The 18,785-nt window shown below is 41.7% G+C and overlaps 1 protein-coding gene across 5 annotated transcripts in view; it reads right to left on the bottom strand.

The window, feature by feature from the left end:
- PTPRT (protein tyrosine phosphatase receptor type T) overlaps positions 1-16,776 on the bottom strand; it is a 700,314-nt gene extending 683,538 nt beyond the window's left edge. For all 5 annotated transcript variants that reach the window (XM_038750174.1, XM_038750176.1, XM_038750173.1 and 2 more), the window contains exon 1: positions 16,680-16,776. In XM_038750174.1, the coding sequence (XP_038606102.1) occupies positions 16,680-16,704 (25 nt within the window). In that variant the 5' untranslated portion in view covers positions 16,705-16,776. The remainder of the gene's footprint in view (positions 1-16,679) is intronic.
- Between the last annotated feature and the right edge of the window lie 2,009 nt (positions 16,777-18,785).

The following is an 18,785-nucleotide window of genomic DNA, read 5'->3' as shown; positions in this document are numbered from 1 at the left end:
TGCAACAGGAATGAGAGGTGACTGTAAACAAAAGCATTGTCCTATTGGAACCTGGAAATGTTCCACCCACACCAGTATTCTGCCCAGGCAGTGGCAACAGGGAAGGTAAAGAGAGACAAATGAGATGTCGTGTTGACATTAATCCTTATGGCTAGGGTTGGGGCCTGTCTTTCCCTCTAAAGCCTATCATGAACCTAACATCTCTATATCTACTTAATCCTACTCAATCCACGTAACATCAAAAGTCTTACCTCAATAACCTACTATGGAAAAATGAATGTATCAAAACCATCCGCACCTGTCTGGGGCAGGACTGGAAGAATTAGTAAGAGGAAAGTGAAAGGCCTGAGGTGCTCACATCTACCTCATCACCAACTGCTTACTTACATCTTCTCTCTGGCCTGGAACTCCCTCCCCACTTCATGTACAACAGACCACTACTCTTCCCACCTTCAGAGCCCTATTAAAATCCCATCTCCCTCCAAGAGGCCTTTTCTGAATAAGCCCTCATTTCCCCTACTTCCCTCTCCCTTCTAGGAGTTGTACCCTTTACACACTCAATCTTCACCCCACCCTCAGTCCCACAGCACTTACGTACATATCCGTAATTTATTTTCATGTCTGTCTCTCCACCTAGACTGTAAGCTCCCTGTGGGCAGTGAACGTGTCTACCACTTCTGTTGTATTGTACTCTCTCAAATGCTTAGTACAGTGCTTTGCACACAGTAAACACTCAATAATTACCATTGATTGATGGATCAGGAGGGTATATGTCATAGTTCCTAGATTGGATTTGGAGTGCATTGGTGTGGGGCTTCAAAAATGCTGCTCATTTCAGCACATACCCAAGATAGTTGGGTGGGACACAGTCTATGTCCCAGATGGGGCTCAGAGTCTTATTCCCCATTTTACAGATGAGGTAAAGGGCACAAAGAAGTTAAGTGACTTGCCCAAGGTCACACAGCAGACAACTGGTAGAACCAGGATTAGAATCCAGGTCTTCTGACTCAATTAGGTCAGTCAGTCAGTCAATCATACTTATTAAGCCCTCACTGTGTGCAGAGCACTATACTGACTGCTGGGGAGAGTACAATATAACAGTGTAACAGACATATTCCCTCTCCACATCAAACTTACACTCTGCCAGGGGGAGATAAACATTAAAATATACAAAATTACAGATATGTACTTAAGTGCTGTGAGGCTGGGACAGTGGATGAATAAAGGGAGCAAGTCAGGGTGATGCAGAAGGGAGCAGGAGAAGAGGAAAGCAGGGCTTAGTGAGGGAAGGCCTCTTGGAGGTGATGTGCCTTTAATAAGGCTTTAAAATGGGGGAGAATAATGTCTGTTAGATATGAGGAGGGAGGGTGTTCCAGGCCAGAGGCAGGATGTGGGCAATAGGTCAGCAGTGAGACAGACGAGTTTTAGGTACAGTGAGAAGGTTCGCATTAGAGAAGCGAAGTGTGTGGGCTGGGTTATAGCAGAAGAGTAGCGACGTGGGGTGGAAGTGGGTGAGGTGATTGCTTTAAAGACTGCTTTAAAGGTCATTACTTAAGGTTAGGCTTGCTTCAAGCAGAGTTGGACCCTGAGTGAATTTTTCCAAAAAATAAATTATCTGCCAAAGACCGTCTTGCTTAGTTTACCCCTATGCTCTCCGGGTCAAGCGAACTTGGTAAATAGTGCCCCAAGAGTACCCAAGAGGGTCTCATAGACAGCTCCCCTGAAAATGATTCTTGTAAAGCAAGGAACAGCCAGATCAGATAATTAAACTGAATTTTTTTTGAAGTCAGCAGAAGCCTTGCTGAGTTGAGGGGAGCTGTTTCTGTATATAATACCATAGGAAGCACCTTGACCTAATGACCTATTTGCCAATTAATGAATTCTTATGTTAGTGTAGGCTTTATTAACCATCCCCATCCCACCTTCTGTCATCCTAATACATTAAAAACAGAAAATAACATTCCCTTGCTTATTTCGAGAGGTGGTTGAATGCTTGAATTAGCAGTTGACTGGAAGCCACTTTGAAGTTGCAAAGCTCTATTAGTGCTCACAGTACTAACCACTTTAGAACAGCTTGGTATGGTATCACCTGTTCTTCATTTGTTACTGACATACTTTACAAGTTGCTTCTTTCATGACAAATAATGCTGTTTCAAAGACTATAAGTACAGTATTCATTTCCTAATGATGAATAACACACTTAAGCAAAGGAAACAAATTTAAAAGGTGACACTGGCACATTCATGGAAACTTTAAAATTACGCTTTTCTAAAATTACTGCTGCTTTCCTGGAGACGAATTGTGATTTCATGAGCACAGTGGCAACATTAAACGAATTAGGCCCAAAAGGAAATGTTATTAGAAATCAGAAATCTTCCATTAATGCATAAATGCCTTACTAATCAGCAATTATGGGGAAATAAATACAGAATATGTCTATGATATTTTAATGGCTCTTTTGATAAAATATTACATTTTCCTACATTTGCCTGAGTGCAGAATACACTTGAAAGCACTTAATCTCTGTTGGGAGATTTATCTTCATGTGAGAAGCGACAGAACTTACTCAGGGATGGATTACGTTTCAGGCATCCTGTCTCTTGGTTCACCAAGACAAATTTCTCCATAGAGCAATATGATGCAGATACTGTGTCAGACGTATAGACAGAGAGATTGCTTCCCTGAACAAAGAGACTTTTAATGCCGAATTCTGGTTGCTATGATTTGCAGCTCAGTGGTCTTATTCGCTTTAATACCCACCCTCTTCGGGATGCTAAATCTAAACATGGCTCCTTCCTGCCCTACCTCACAATTTATAGGCTCTCAGGAAGGTGAGACTCAGGGGAACACTGATAATTCAGGGGGAAAGAGAAGATGCTCTCAGCCTGTGGTCAGGTTTTGGCTTTTTCTACCCAACCATCCTCAACCAGAGTTTCTACCCCTGCCTGTAGATCTTTGAGTCACTGCCACAAACTCTATTGGGGACTAAGCTTAAGCCCAAGTGTGTGAGGGTCCTTGTGAGAATAAGCCCCCTCTGAGTTGAAATCAAGTCCTTCTTAATAGCCTTAAAGCAAATGAAAATGGACCTTTACCAACACTGCAAAGAATCAAAAATAGGAGGATCCTGGAAAAGCCTCTTCCTTCCAGAAATGGGGAAGAGGTAAGGAAGGGGTAGAGGAGGAAGTAATGCACAGGGAAAAGGCACTAAGGAGCTACCACAGGACTGTGCTGGGAGATTTTGATATTGTGAATCTCGTCCTGGGAGCCAGCTGGAATTCTGGGATCATACCTTGGCCCACATCTCACGGGTGGTGGAACATCACCTATGCCATGATATTTGGCCGAGACTCCATTCAGTGACAAAAAAGTATTCTGGGTCTTAAAATCTACAATCAGCCACCCCATGAGTTACATCTATCATCTATCTCCTTCTGGGCTACGAGGGGCCCAGCAAAAGAACCAGGTGTGTTCTATGAAAAATCCATACCAACCTAGGAGGATTGGAAGACAAGACTGACTACTACCTGCCAATTTCTTCCATATTTTCAAAGGGAAGAATAAAGTTCATATGAAAAAATGCACAAAAATAACTGCACTTGCACCACCTGTATTTCTATCTCTCATCAGCGTGGCTCAGTGGAAATAATAATGACATTTATTAAGTGCTTACTATGTGCAAAGCACTGTTCTAAGTGCTGGGAAGGTTATAAGGTGATCAGGTTGTCCCATGGGGGGCTCACAGTCTTAATCCCCATTTTACAGATGAGGTAACTGAGGCCCAGAGAAGTGAAGTGACTTACCCAAAGTCACACAGCTGACAAGTGGTGGAGCTAGGATTGGAACCCATGACCTCTGACTCCAAAGCCCATGCTCTTTCCACTGAGCCACAATGTTTCTCTGGAAAGAGCCCAGCCTTGGGAGTCAGAGGTCATGGGTTCCAATCCCAGCTCCGCCACTTGTCAGCTGTGTGATTTTGGGCAAGTCACTTAACTTCTCTGTGCCTCAGTTACCTCATCTTTAAAATGGGGATTAAGGCTATGAGTCCCACATGGGACAACCTTATCACCTTGTATCCACCCCAGCGCTTAGAACAGTGCTTTGCACATAGTAAGTGCTTAACAAGTACTATTATTATTATTATCTTGATAACAAGGTACCCACAGGGAAAAGCATATAATGACAAAAGCAACAACAACAATGACAAATGACAATAATAGTAAAGACAATAATAATAGTAGTAGCAGCAGCATTTGTTAAGCAGTGTTCTAAGCTCTGGACTAGATGCAAGATAATCAGATTCCACCTGGGGCTAACAGTTTAAGTAGGAGGGAGTACAGGCATTGAATCCGTATTTTACAGATGAGGGAACTGAGGCACAGAGAAGTTAAGTGACTGGCCCTAGGTCACAGCAGAGAAGTGGCAGAGCTGGTCTCCTCTGACTCCGAGGCCCATGCTCTTTCCACTAGGCCTTACTGATTCTCTTGCACATGAGCAAAGAGTATTTGGGAATGGGAAATCTGTAATCAATCAGTATACATAATGGACTTTGGGGTATATCCACCACTGGCCTATTTCATTATGACAATTTGAGTTCCTCTCCTTTTAAATCCAGGCCTTTTGTGGTTTCCTGATTGTGTGTGTGTTTTCATGTGCCTATGGAACCATCACTACAAACCATCTGCAACAGTAGACTGAATGAAACTGATACCCTAAAACACACACATACTTGTAAAATTACCATGTACACACAGCTGGCAGATTGATAGCTTGAAGAATTTGTCCATTATAAACATTGAGAACATGTTTCTTTTAGAAGCTTAAAATAACGTCTTCATGTTGAAATGAAACAGTAAGAAAAAAATCCCCACCCTCCCCAAGTCATCTTGAAACTTTTGCATAAAACTTAACTAGCTACAAACACAGACATCTCCAGAATTCACCCCTCCTCTTCACTCAAACTGCTACCACATTAGTTCATGAACTAGTTATATCCTGTCTCAACTAATCTTTGCTGACCTATCTGCTTTCAGGCCCTCCCCTCTACAGTCCATACTTCACTCTGGTAATAATAAGAACTGTGGTATTATTTAAGCATGTACTAGTTGTCAAGCACTGCTCTAAGAACTGGGAAAGATACAAGATAACTGGTTCATAGTCCCCTGTCCCCTCACAGGGATGACAATCTAAGTAGGAGGGAGAACAGGAATTGCACCCGCATTTTCAGATGAAGTAACTGAGGCACAGAGAATTACTTGATTAAGGCCATGCTGCAGACATGCGGAGGAGCCAGGATTAGAACCCAAGTCCTCTGAACCCCATGCTGGGGCCATCTTTCTAAAAATTTGTTCGGTGCACATCACCCGAATCAATTGTTTCTGAAGATTCCTTATCTATCTCTGCAGAAATTCCTCACTATTGGATTCAATTAATCAATGGTATTTATTGGGCACTTATTGCATGCAGAACACTATACTAAGCACTTGGGAGAGTACAACAGTTGGTGGGCACATTCCCTGTCCTCGAGGAGCTTACAGGCTAGAGGAGACAGACAATGATGTAAGTGAATTGCTTGTTCATTTATACATATCATTTATATTATTCATTTTATTCATTTATATTCCATATTAATTAAATTACTTTTATTCATTTATATTATAAATTATGGATATGTTTTGCAAGTACTGGGGGCTAAGGATGGGGGGTGAATATCAAGTATTTAAAGGGTACAGACCCAAGTGCAGAGGCAATGCAGAAGGGACAGGGAGTAGGCAAAAAGAAGGGCATAGTCAGGAAACCCTCTTGGACGGAATGTAATTTTTAAAAGGCTTTGTACCTCAGTCTCATCTGCCACTGACACCTTGCCCATGTCCTCCCTCTGTCCTGGAATTCCCTCCCCCTCTATATGTAGTAGACCACCACTCTCCCATGAATAGGCACAATGATGAGACTTTGGAATTTTGTTATAAGACATTATAATATTCTAAATGGGACTTCCAGACATGCACTACATAGACAATGTCTGCCTGTATCAAGGAAGAGATGTGGAATAGAAACACTGTTTTCCAGATTTAGATTAGCCTAGAAAATTCACAAGTGTAGGGAAATCCATTCTAATTCCCTTCTTTCTTCTGGACTGAATTTTGTGGGAGAGAGAGAATGGCTCCATTTTTGACCATCCTGCTCATCCCATGCCTCATTTTCAGATTTCAGATCCCACAGTGTACTTACTGGGTGTTGGGAGAAAGCCCTGTGGGGAACTAGTCAAATAAGATCTCTGAGGAAAGATGTGGAGAAGCAAGTGGGTGGTGAAAATGTCAGACAGGCTGGTGGCTGACAGATACCTTATCCTTTCCATGTGTCCGAAGACAGAGAGAGAAAAAGATTTACAGAGATGATAAAGGTTCAATAGTTAGTTACCAGGGGCTATTTTGCACAGAAAAGAACAGTGAATGATGGAGGGCAATGGACATGTGAGTTTAAGGTCTTTCCAAGGCTTCTGCAAGTGTGTCATAGATAGGATGGCAGAGGCAGCTTCTCATCCTAGAGAGAGAGTGGGGGGGTGGGGGAGGAGGGTGAGAATCAAAAGTCAGTTCAGGAATTACCTTTTAACTTTAAAAAAAATGGGTGAGAAACTAGAGGGGAAGGCTGAGGAGAAGAGTAAAGGCAGAAATTATGGTGGCAAGGTAAGTGGTGATGAATGGGAAAGAGGGTTGTTTGCCCACTCTAGACTGTCTGTTCCTTGTGGCCAGGGAACTTTTCTACCAATTATGTTGCATTGCACTCTCCCAAATGCTTAGCACAGGGTTCTACACTCAACAAATACTTAATACAATTTAGTAATTGATCCTTGCTTATCCTTGGAATAAAAGGGCAGTATCCAGTGGAGAGCTTACCCAGTGGAGAAGTTACCCACTTCTTGAAGACTCTGCCACTGCTTCCAGATGAAGAATCTGGCTCATACCCACTTTATAGATGAGGTAATGGAAGCACAGAGAAGTTAAATAACTTGCCCAAGGCCACACTGCAAACAAGTGGTGGAGCTGGGATTAGAACGCAAGTCCTCTGACTCCCCAGTCCATACACTATCACTAGGCCATACTGTCTCTAGATTGTAGGCTCCTTGTCGGGAGGGAATGTGTCTACAAACTTTGTTGTATTATACTCTCCCAAACTCTTAGTCATGTACTGAGCACAATGAGGGCTCAAACAAACATGATGGATTGATTAGTCATATATAAATCATCAGGGCGTGAAAACAGCCACCCTAAGACTTGAGTTTATTTTGGAAGAAAACAGGAGAAGTCCTTGAAGACTGGAAAAGGGTAAATGTTATATCTATCTTTATAAAGAAGCCTCTAGCGGTTACTGACAGGTCAGGGCTGTTACATTCTGAAGTTAAACAAAACACCAGCTTGAGCCCTTGAAAGATCAGAAGCCACAGGAAGCACAAGACATGGCTTTGTGAAGAGTCAGAATTAATTATGCCAGAATAATTTCCTTCTAAGGTAGAGTAATAGACTTCATAGACAAGGGGGGACAGCAATAAATGGAATCAATCTAGACTTCATAATGGCTTTTGATTCTGCCCTCCAAGACCTTCTCCTTGACAAGCCTGGAATGAACTGTCTTATTCATATGTTCTGTTTTTCCAGACATACCTGTCTGCATAGATAGTACTTCACTGGAAGTAGCAGATTTATCTTTAATAATTGAAAGTGGACATAATGGTATGTGAATATCTACCTATAGGTACATACAATCTATAGAAATGGTATACATATACACAGAGGATGCTGATATAAGGATGGGGGAAAAATAACTTGCTAGGTACAAGTATAGTAGATAATATACTCAGGGCTTTGTGCTGATTACCAACAGAATAGGAGGTGACAGTATAGAACTGCTATTAAAATAGTCAACCAGGTAACAGGGACTGGGGCTCTTTGGCTGGGAAAGAAGACTAATGAATGCCAAAACTGCCTTCAAGGCTAAGGAAACAATTACTCGTATTTATTGAGCACTTACTGTGTGCAGAGCACTGAACTAAGTACTTGGGAGAGTATAATATAACAGAGTTGACAGACAACATCCCTGTCCACAGTGAGCTCACATTCTAGAGGGGGAGACAGATAATATACATAAATTGTGGATACATGGATAGTTTTAAAATACAGAAGTGTTTTTATATGGGAGGACGCTGACCTGTTTTTTTTCCTGTGACCATGGGTATTGGAATCAATCAATCATATTTATTGAGCGCTTACTGTGTGCAGAACACTGTACTAAGTGCTTGGGAAGTACAAGCTTGGAAGCGCTTGGAAGAGGGAGAAGTAAAGCAGGAGGGATTTCAGTAAGATATCAGGAAGAACTGCCTGGCTCAAAATGAAACAGCAATTGAGTAAGCTACTTTGGGCATTAGTGCATAGTCGAGTGCTTGATGAGGTTACCTACTGCTGAATTGGTTGTGTCCATCCAAGTTCTCACCTCTCTCTCTCCCAGTTTACCTCATGTTTCCATTCTCTTCTGGCCCTGAGTTCCAGTTCACCCTTAGCTCTTACTTTTATTTCCTGTGTATTCCTTCTGCTACTTCTCTAATGTTTCTTTTGTGTTCCCCACTGTGTGCAGAGCACTCAACTAAGCACTTGAGAGAGTACAAGAGTTAGTAGACTGGCTCCTTTCCCACCTGCTCTACTCTATTTCTCTCTTCCATTCCTTCTGGACATTCTTTGCCCTGGAACAAACGCATAGGGGGGACAGAGTGGAAGAGGAAACAAAAGAGGAAAAAAAAATAGAGAACCAAAACTACCAGTTGAGTTACTTTTTCCATCATGTTTAGCAAGGTAATGAGTGGCTGTGCACTCATTACATCATCCTTACATTCAGCCCAGAAGACTGATTGGAAGAGATTGTTTCAGTAACTGCTTGGTGGCACAAGGCATAATGGGCTGGCATGTGGGCAAGCAATCCAGACAGACCCTTGAACTGGATTCAGATTCAGTGCAACTGTCACTGAAAAAGGTCTTTAATACTTATACAACAGGGAAGAGGCCAAGATGGAGCTGTGTGAAGTTTAGAATTTGTTTTCCTGGATTTCAGTTGGGAATGGTAATATAAATGTTAATCTCTGAGATTGAATGTTATGGATTTTCCTCTCTGCAAGCAAAATGAACGGGCGGTGGTGGTCCAAACATGAGAGATACAGCTGGGAGCCTAGGAGAGAAAAGTGTAGGTACACTTGTTGTAGACAGGGAACATGTCTAAACTGGAGTATTGTTCTCTATACGGTGATTACTACAGTGCTCTGCATACACTAACGGTATTTGTTAAATGCTTATGATGTTCCAGGCACTGTACTAAGCTCTGGGTAGATACAAGATAATCAAGTTGGATCAATAATCAGGTCCCTGTCCCACGTGGGGCTCACTGTCTCAGTCCCCTTTTCAAAGATGAGGAAACAGGCACAGAGAAGCAAAGTGACTAGCCCAAAGTCACAAAGCAGACAAATGGTTTAGCCCACATTAAAACCCAGAACCTTCTGACTCCCAGGCCTGTTCTCTCTCTATCCACTCGACTATGCCGTTTCTCTTAAGTGCTCAATAAATGCCATTGATTGACTGATTGACTGATTGACCAGGGCCTGAAAGTCAGAAGGTTATGGTTTCTAATCCTGGCTCTGGCACTTGTCTGCTGTGTGACTTTGGGCAAGTCAATTCATTTCTCTGGGCCTCAGTTACCTCATCTGTAAAATGGGGATTGAGACTGAGCACCCCACGTGGGACAGGGACTGTGCCCAGCCTGATTTCCTTATATGTGCCCCAGGGCTTAGTACAGTGCCTGGAACATAGCAAGTGCTTAACAAATACAATAATTATTAAGGCAGTTGTATAGAGAAGGAGAAGAAAATCATTTGCTGTATTCAGTGAGAAAAGCCTGGAGCAGCTAACTTGCCTCAGGGTGAGATGCATTGGAGACATCTTGCCAAGAGCTACTCAGTTCAAGAAGGCAAAGGTGAAAACCTGATTTTATTTCTTAATACCAAATTGCAAACTACTGTTAAGAGAAAAAAACACTTGTGCTTCACTATAATTTCTTTTGAAAAAGGCTACAAATACATACCATAGGCAGACATACAAACACACTATTGGAGGAGGTAGAGAAATTCCTTTTTCAATCTTAGTGAAAACAAGGTCTTTGATTTATCCAAGGGCTAGTTAGATTCTAATTCATTCTTTTTCATGATATTTGTTAAGCACTTACTATGTGCCAGGCATGTTGTTCTAAGGTTCTAAGTGCTGGGGTAAATACAAGCTAATCAGATGTGGAAACAGTACAAGTCTCCATGGGGCTCACAGTCTTAGTCCTTAGTCCCCTTTTCATAGATGAGGAAACTGAGGAACAGAAAATTGAAGTGACTTGCCCAAAGTCACACAGCAGAAAAGTGGTTCAGCTCAGAATAGAGCCCAGATCCTTCTGACTCCCAGGCCCAAGCTGTATCCACTAGACCACACTGCACATGAGAAAGATATATTCATTTTTGTAATTCATTAAATGGAAAGTACAACAGGTCATCTTAAACTGCTTCTGACATTAATTTATGCCAAGAAATACATGCTCAATCAATTGTATTTATTGAGCACTTACTGTGTGCAGAGCACTATACTAAGTGCTTGGGATACTACAATATAACAATATAATAGACACATTCCTTGCCCGAGCTCACAATCTAGAAGATGACAGATATTAATATAAATGCCATTATGGATATGTACATTAACTGCACATGGGACTGAGGGGAGATTGAATGAAAGGAGTAAATCAGAAAAGGAAAAAAGGGCTTAGTCAGGGAACCTCTTGGAAGAGATGTGCCTTCAATAAAGCTTTGAAGGTGGGGAGGAGAGTAACTACCTGTCAGATATGAAGAGGGAGGGTGTTCCAAGCCAGAGGCAGGACATGGGCAAGTGGTAGGTAGCAAGATAGAAGAGATCAAGGTACAGTGAGAAGGTTGGCCTTAGAGAAGTGAAATACGCAAAACTTACAGCTCTTCTCTAGTGGGCAGAAGGGAAGCAGCACTTTGAATAAGCATGGCTTAGTGGAAAGAGCATGGGCTTGGGAGTCAGAGGTTCTAATTCTGGCTCTGCCACTTGCCAGCTATGTGACTTTGGGCAAGTCACTTAACTTCTCTGTGCCTCAATTACCTCATCTGTAAAATGGTGATTAAGACCGTGAGCCCCAAGTGGGACAAAAACTCATTACCTTGTATCTAACTCCAGTGCTTAGAGCAGTGCTTGGCTCACAGTAAGTGCTTAACAAAATACCATCATCATCATCATCACAAGGATGTTGGAGGGTGCAGTAGGAAGACAGAGAGGTTGGGAGAAAGGGAAGAGAGGGGTGGAGAGCTTAAGAGGCCTTTTATATCACTGATGGGAAGAGCAAGAAATGCTGCAAGTTTGGGATGAGTTGATGTTTTTGTGGATAAAGAGAATTCTAAGCTGATGAAATCTATAGGCTTATCATGATGGAAGAATTTCAGTGAAAATTATTAAATGCATCTATTTGGAGTAAGCTCAGAAGATGGTAATAGCACAATTCAATATTTATGAAATGTCACTTTCCTATAATGAGGGGCTTAACTAATTAAGGCTAAAATTCTGAGTTATTTGTTGTTCCCCCCAGGCCAATTTCTAGTGAAACCCGAAGAATACAGAGAGGTTCCTGAGACACTTCTCTCTATTCCCCAGGTGCTGCAATACATTTTGGAAGAATACAACATAGTTGGTAGAAAAGTTCCTTGCCCACAGGGAGCTGACAGTCTAGAGTGGGAAAGCAATCCTCTTTCTCATTCATCACAACTTATCCCACCAGCACAATTTCTGCCTATACCCTTCTCCTCTGCCTTCCCTCTACTTCCTCTCACATATTTTTTTTAAAATTAGAAGGGAATTCCTGAACTGACTTTTGATTCTCACCACCACACTCACCTATCCTTTCTAGAGTGAGAAGCTGCCTCTGCCATCCTATGACACATCTGCCAGAACCCTCTGCCTTCCAACAACCCATTCTGCTCTGTACTTCCTATATTGTTTCACACTGTGGCTCTTACCCTTCTGCGGTCTCCTGAGAAAATCAGTGGATAGAGCACACAGGCCTGGGAATCAGAAGGACCTGGGTTCTAATCCCAGCTCTGCCACTTGTCTGCTATGTAACCTTGGGCAAGTCACTTCACTTCTCTGTGCCTCGGTTCCCTCATCTGTAAAATGATGATTAAGACTGCGAGCCCCATGTGGGACAGGGATTGTGTACAACCTGATTAGATTGCATCTACTCTAAATCTAACTTTGGTATCTGGCACAGTCAGTGCTTAAAGTTTTCCTCTCCTCCATCACCCCCCTCCCTCTGCCCTATCTCCTTCCCCTCCCCACAGCACTTGTATATATTTGTATATATTACTTTATTTTACTTGTACATATTTACTACTCTATTTTATTAATGATGTGCATATAGCTATAATTCTATTTATTCTGACAGTTTTGACACCTGTCTACTTGTTTTGTTGTCTGCCTCCCCATTCTAGACTGTGAGCCTGTTGTTGGGTAGGAATTGTCTCTATATGTTGCCGACTTGTACTTCCCAAGTGCTTAGTACAGTGATCTGCACACAGTAAGTGCTCAATAAACATGATTGAATGAATGAATGAAATACCATTAAAAAACCAAAACTTGCTGTGGTCTCTATATTACCCATGATGATGTCATCTACTCAAGGATATGAATAACTTGGGAAAAATTCACCAAGGCTTGAGGTGACAGTCAACAGTTGAGGAATTTGCTGATGAGACAAATGCTTGAAATTAAAGTAACGCCTATAAACTCACCTATCGGGAGTAGAACTCTTCCTATAGGTCTCCCTCTCTCGCCTACCCTCCTGAGGTAACATATGGATGGATGCTTTCTCTTCCCTAAGTAGCAAGCTATATTCTTTCACCTGTGAACCTAATCATAAGTCTTTTTCCCTGTCTCTCAGTTGAGCTGTTTGTCTGTCTTTGTCAGCCTGCTTCTTTTCCTCTAGCTGTCTGTGCATCTTTAAGTCAATCTCTTTATCCCATACTTCTGCACCTCTCTGCCTGCTCCACATCTGCCTTGGGTTTCTCCTTCTGAAAGTCTGCTCCTCTGGGTCTTTCAGTGGCTCTACAATTGTGTCTCTCTTGCTCACTCTGACAGTCCAACTCTGTCTTCCTGGGTCAATTTCTCTTCATGAGTTTTTGTCTCTTTACAAGTCTCTTTTTATTTCTCCCTTTGTGCAGGTGCTTGCCCTTGTGTCACTGTTTGTGGGACTCACATAGCTTTGCTGCTGCCTCCTTCAGCAGCTGAATGCTTTCTGAAAGGGTCACCTTAACATAGTTTTCTTCTTGGCTGCTCTCGTCTGTTGTCATCAGGTCTCTTTGTTTCAATTTTCTTGTTGCTGCCTCTAATTCTCCTGGCCAGCTGGGCTCTGGGTTCTACTCTTCTACCCTCCTCTTGCCTTTCTCCCCCCTCAGGCACCAGTCCTCCTTTCTCCCTTTGCCTAGCCTGTGACTTGCCTTCCTTCTGATCTGAAATTTCTTGTATGTCATTTCCGTATGTGGAAAATGTCTTCAGATGCTTTGAAAAGCAGCATGGCCTGTAGATAGAGCACAGGCCTGAGAGGCACTAGGACCTGGGTTCTAATCCCAGCTCTGCCACTTGTCTGCTGGGTGACCTTGGGCAAGTCATTTCACTTCTCTGTGCCTCAGTTACTTCATCTGTAAAATGGGGATGAAGACTGAACCCCAGGTGGGACAGGGACTTTTGTCTAACCCAATTTGCTTGTATTCACCCCAGCACTAAATCCAGTGCCTGGTACATAGTAGGTTCTTAGTGAATACTACGATTAGATGGATGGGAAGTCCACTGAAAATGATGTAGACAGTCAGCTCACTCTACATGTCCCCTGATTCTTCACTTCTACCTTTCAGTCAAGTATTTTCTATTTCAATATCAAATCCTATTCAAATAATCATAAAAAAATGTCAAATCAATAGTATATAAGCACACACTATACAGATATACAATAACAATAGAAAGAGCAATTAGCAACAATTTATTGTTAATGCAGGAGGGTGTTCCAAACCTTATATCCAAGGATACCATGTTCAACATTTAGAGATGAAAAGCAGATTTCACAAATATGGGGTGAGGAATGGTGGGATGTGCAAGATTGAGGGTCAGAATGGATTACAAACTGAAAGTTAATTGGTGCATTGTTAAAAAAAAAATCTCACTCCAGGCCTTTGAGTATGGTAATAATGTATAATGTAAAGGAACTCTGAGGTTTCATTCTCTCTTTCATGGGGTGAAACATTAAACTTCCAAACTGGTGAGCCATTGTCTGGTACTTTCACTCAGTGTTTTCATGCCTTCTGTTCCAGCTGGGCTTTTACAGAAACTTGCAGCATTCAGCACTCAGCATTCAGAGAAATAGCATGGCTGAGTTTAAAGAGTATGGGCTGGGAGACAGAGAACCTGGGTTCTTATCCCAGCTCTGCCACTTGTCTGCTGTGTGACCTTGGACAAGCCACTTAACTTCTCTGTGTCTCCATTACCTCGTGTGTAAAATGGAAATTAAAACTGTGATCCCTATGTGGAACATGGACTGTTTACAACCTGATTAACTTGGACCCCAGTGCTTTGTCCAACCCTATTACCTTGTATCTACTCCAGAGCTTAGTACAGTGCCTGGCACCTAGTAAGCACTTAACAAATACAACAGTTATTATTATTACTACAGTATAAACCCCAGTGCTTTGTACAGTGCCTGACACGCAGTATGCACTTAAATGCCATAGAAAAAAGTTCCTAGCTATTTATTAAATATCACATTCACATAGGAGGTTGTCAGGTTTGTTAAAGGAACTCCCCTCCACTCCCAATATTTGCCATTAGAATACCGGGTCCAAAATTGGAGTGAATGGAGTGGATTCAGCAGAGAGCTGTGAGAACAAAGGGGTTAATAGGATTTATAGAAAAGGCTGAAGGAATTTGGCTTATGTCATGTGGAGGAGAGAGAGCTGAGTGCAATAATCCTCAAGTACATTGTCATCCTGATTGTTTCTTTTTTAAGTTGTTGATTAATTAGGAATCACTCTATGATACCATACTTTTGCAAGTACAGTGCTTTATACACAGTAAGCACTCAATAAATACCATTGATTGATTGAGAGCAATGTTTTGTAATAAAGTTGTGGGTTCACTCTTACTTGAGATTCAATGCACCCATTTTGTCATTGTTGTCTACAATGTGGCTAGTTCTGACTCATGATTATATCACCCCATTTCATGCATCAACATTCTCCAATATTACAGGACCTTACAGTAACTGTAAGTTTTAAAAAAAACAACCAGCAATTTGAGTACTAAATTGGATTTTTTCTCCAGTCCTCTGACTTCATCACCATAACCAACCCATAAGTACTGGTGCTTTAAATTACTTGTTTAAAATTACTTAAAACTTATGCTGAATATGTATTGTGTCTTTTGCCTGATAAAAGAAAATATCCTGGACACAAACACTTTTCTCTTTACATGAATTTCTATGGGGAGATTGGATTCACTTAACATCATTTTACTTAAAGTTACATTTTCAAGGCCATAAATACAATGGTAAGTGGGGAGCCTCTCGCTGAATATGAAATGAGGCTGTGGAATGCTTTTCTTGGGCATCTTTAAGGGAGTGATGCACAACTGTCCAGGATGATTCAAATTAAGTTCTAAGAGAAGATCAGGAATCTTCAGCTTTTTTGAAAATCTGCATCTTTCTGGCACCAAGGTTTCACATATGGTAGCTCCACACCCCGCCCCCCCCAACTCATATCTAGATTCCTCCTCACACACCCTCTCTTTTTATTAAACAAAAAATGGTATTTGTTAACCCCTTACTATGTATCAGGCTCTGTACTAATAATAATAACTGTGGTATTTGTTAAACGCTTAAGAGGTGCCAGACACTGTACTAAGCACTGGGGTGGATACAAGCAAATCAGGTTGGACACAGTCCCTGTCCCATATGGGGCTCACAGTCTTAATCCCCATTTTACAGATGAGGGAACTGAGGCACTGAGAAGTAAAGAAACTTGCCCATGGTCACAGCAGACAATTGGTGATGGAGGGATTAGAAACCCGATCCTTCTGATTCCCAGACCCATGCTCTATCCACTAGGCTTCACTCCTTCTTTTTCTCTCAATTCTCCCTCACCCCTTCAACCATCCATTGCCCCCATATACAGAAATGTTCATTGAAGTAGTGTTCCCTCTAGTGCATCAGAGGCAGGATCAGCAAAATGTGAGAAAACGGCTCTTGAGCATCTCAAAGTAACTGAGAAAGTTACCAGTCCCTTATTCTGTCACCGCGGTCTGCAGGATTTCCATTGCCTGACTTCGGTGTCTGTCAGAATGGGTTCACCCTGTTAGAGCTCTCTGAAGTATTCCCACTGACTCTCGCTTGTCTAGAAAACACAGAACTGTCACCAAATATTCCAACAGTAGCGCTCTCAGGCTCTGGACCATTTATAGTCCTCTCAAATTTTTGTCATTAATTATAACATTGGCCTCGGCATTGGGAAGTAACCCATCTTTTCTTTCTTTCTGCCCAATCCCCTCACTTACCTGTTGGCACAGCGGGATCCAGCATTGGCTTTTCCCAGGTGTTAATTTGCTCCCAGGTAAATCCATTGGTCCCCAGAGCCACACTGTATCCACAGTTGCTATAGTGTTCATCAAATGAACAGCCACCTAAGGACACAAGAAATATGAATAAATCCTTCCGTCTTTTCATTACTTCTGCCTCATTATGTTATTTCATTTACATCAGTGCACTTTAAACTTTGTGAAAGATTTTTGAAAACTCTGGGAAATTAGATATTTTATACTTGCTTAAGGGCTTCCAAGAAACAGGCCAGGACTTGACTGTCCCCCTCCCCCATATTAAAAAAAAAAAGATTGTGCTGCTATTAGGCCATTTCATTGATTTGCAGCTGTGGTTCTTGAAAAGTTAAACAGAAATATCTCATTCTAAGCATGAGCAATGAATTCAGGTACACAGCTCAGTAATTGCTTCCAGCAATATGGTTCTCTAAAAAACAGATGCTTAGAAAGAAGTGTTTTCAGGGGGGAAAAAAAAATCCATATTCGAAACTAATTAAAAACCCTCACAATCAGCACACAACAGTTCAATTTTTCTCTCTAGGTTTTGGAAACCTTCCCTTCAGTTGTACTTTCAATTCTTCATATTTGCATGCAATGCTTGTAAGAATTTGCTGAATTTCCATTTCTAAATTATTAATAATATAGTTGATGGCCACCTTAGAGACACTAATTCTGTTGTCTCTTCCTTATTTTAGATACTGGGCTTCATTCAGCCTTCCATAATGGGTTTGATTAGCGCTTAGTGCTGCAGGGAAGTAACACATTGAAGTTCACTGCCCATGTGATTTTCAGCTCCCAAATCTGTTTCCTCTCATACTCTCAATAATGATGCTTTCAATGATTCCCTTTGACAAAGGGACAGCGTGTGTAGCTTTCTCCTAATTGAAGGAATTTTTGAATTTAGGTCTTGTTTTGCAATCTCTGATATCAAGACTTCAGAATCAATAATGACATAGCTTCAGTGAAGACTTTACTGAACAACGGAATATAGTTTTTGGATAACATGCAGCAAAATGATTCTGTGTGACTTGAAAATAATCTGAGACTTCTGAGTCAAGACATCCTTGAAATTCAGAGGAAGAACACATCAAGTGAAAGTCACTTGTCTGCTGTGTGACGTTTGGGAAGTCACTCGACTTCTCTGTACCTCAGTATCCTCATCATTTTATGTTGGATTAAGTACCTGCTCTCCCCTCCTTCTTAGACTGTTATCCCCATGTAGGTCAGAAGGCTGGGTCTGATCTGTTTATTATATTGTCCTGATCCCATAATAATAGTAATTGTGATACTTGTTGAGTGCTTACTATGTGCCAGGCACTGTTCTAAACAATGGAGTTGATACAAGCTAATTGGGTTGGACAAAGTCCTTGTCCCACATGGGGTTCAGTCTTAATCCCCACTTTATAGATGAGGGAACTGAGGTACAAGAGAAGTCAAGTGACTTGCCCAAGGTCACACAACAGACAAGAGAGAGGTGAGATTAGAACTCATGTCCTTCTGACTCCCAGGCCATGCTCTGTTTGACACACAGTCAGTGCTTAAATACCACAATTATCATTATTTTTAAATTACAGAGCTTCTAGCAACTAAGGAAAGGAAACAGAGCCAAAGATCTAGGTCATCTCTGCTTTGACTCTTCAAGGAAAGGAAATGGGTCATCAAAGTGTATTTATTCTTCTTAAGGTTGGCAATTAGGGGAAAACTAGCACTTTTTATTGTTTAGGATCAGCCAGTGGAAACATTGTTATGCACATAACTTGGGACTGAAATTCAGGCAGCAGCCACTACCTGCAGAGCCAAGCAACCTGTTTTATTTTTCAAACGGTATTTGTTAAGGGCTTACTTGTCAAGCAGTGTTCTGAAGCACTGGTGCAGATGCAAATCAAGGACAAAGTCCCTGCCCTTCATGGGGCTCACAGTCCAAGTAAAAGGGAGAACAGAAATTCAATCCCCATTTCACTGATGGGACAACTGAAGTACTAAAGTATTTAAGTGACTTGCCCAAGGTCATTCAGGAGGCAAGTTGGACTATAATTGCTCTCTATTACAAGAGATCAGGTTGGTCTG

This window comes from Tachyglossus aculeatus, chromosome 8 (assembly GCF_015852505.1).
Source record: "Tachyglossus aculeatus isolate mTacAcu1 chromosome 8, mTacAcu1.pri, whole genome shotgun sequence".
In the NCBI taxonomy this organism is placed as follows: domain Eukaryota; kingdom Metazoa; phylum Chordata; class Mammalia; order Monotremata; family Tachyglossidae; genus Tachyglossus; species Tachyglossus aculeatus.
This window is presented reverse-complemented; position numbering and strand designations above follow the sequence as displayed.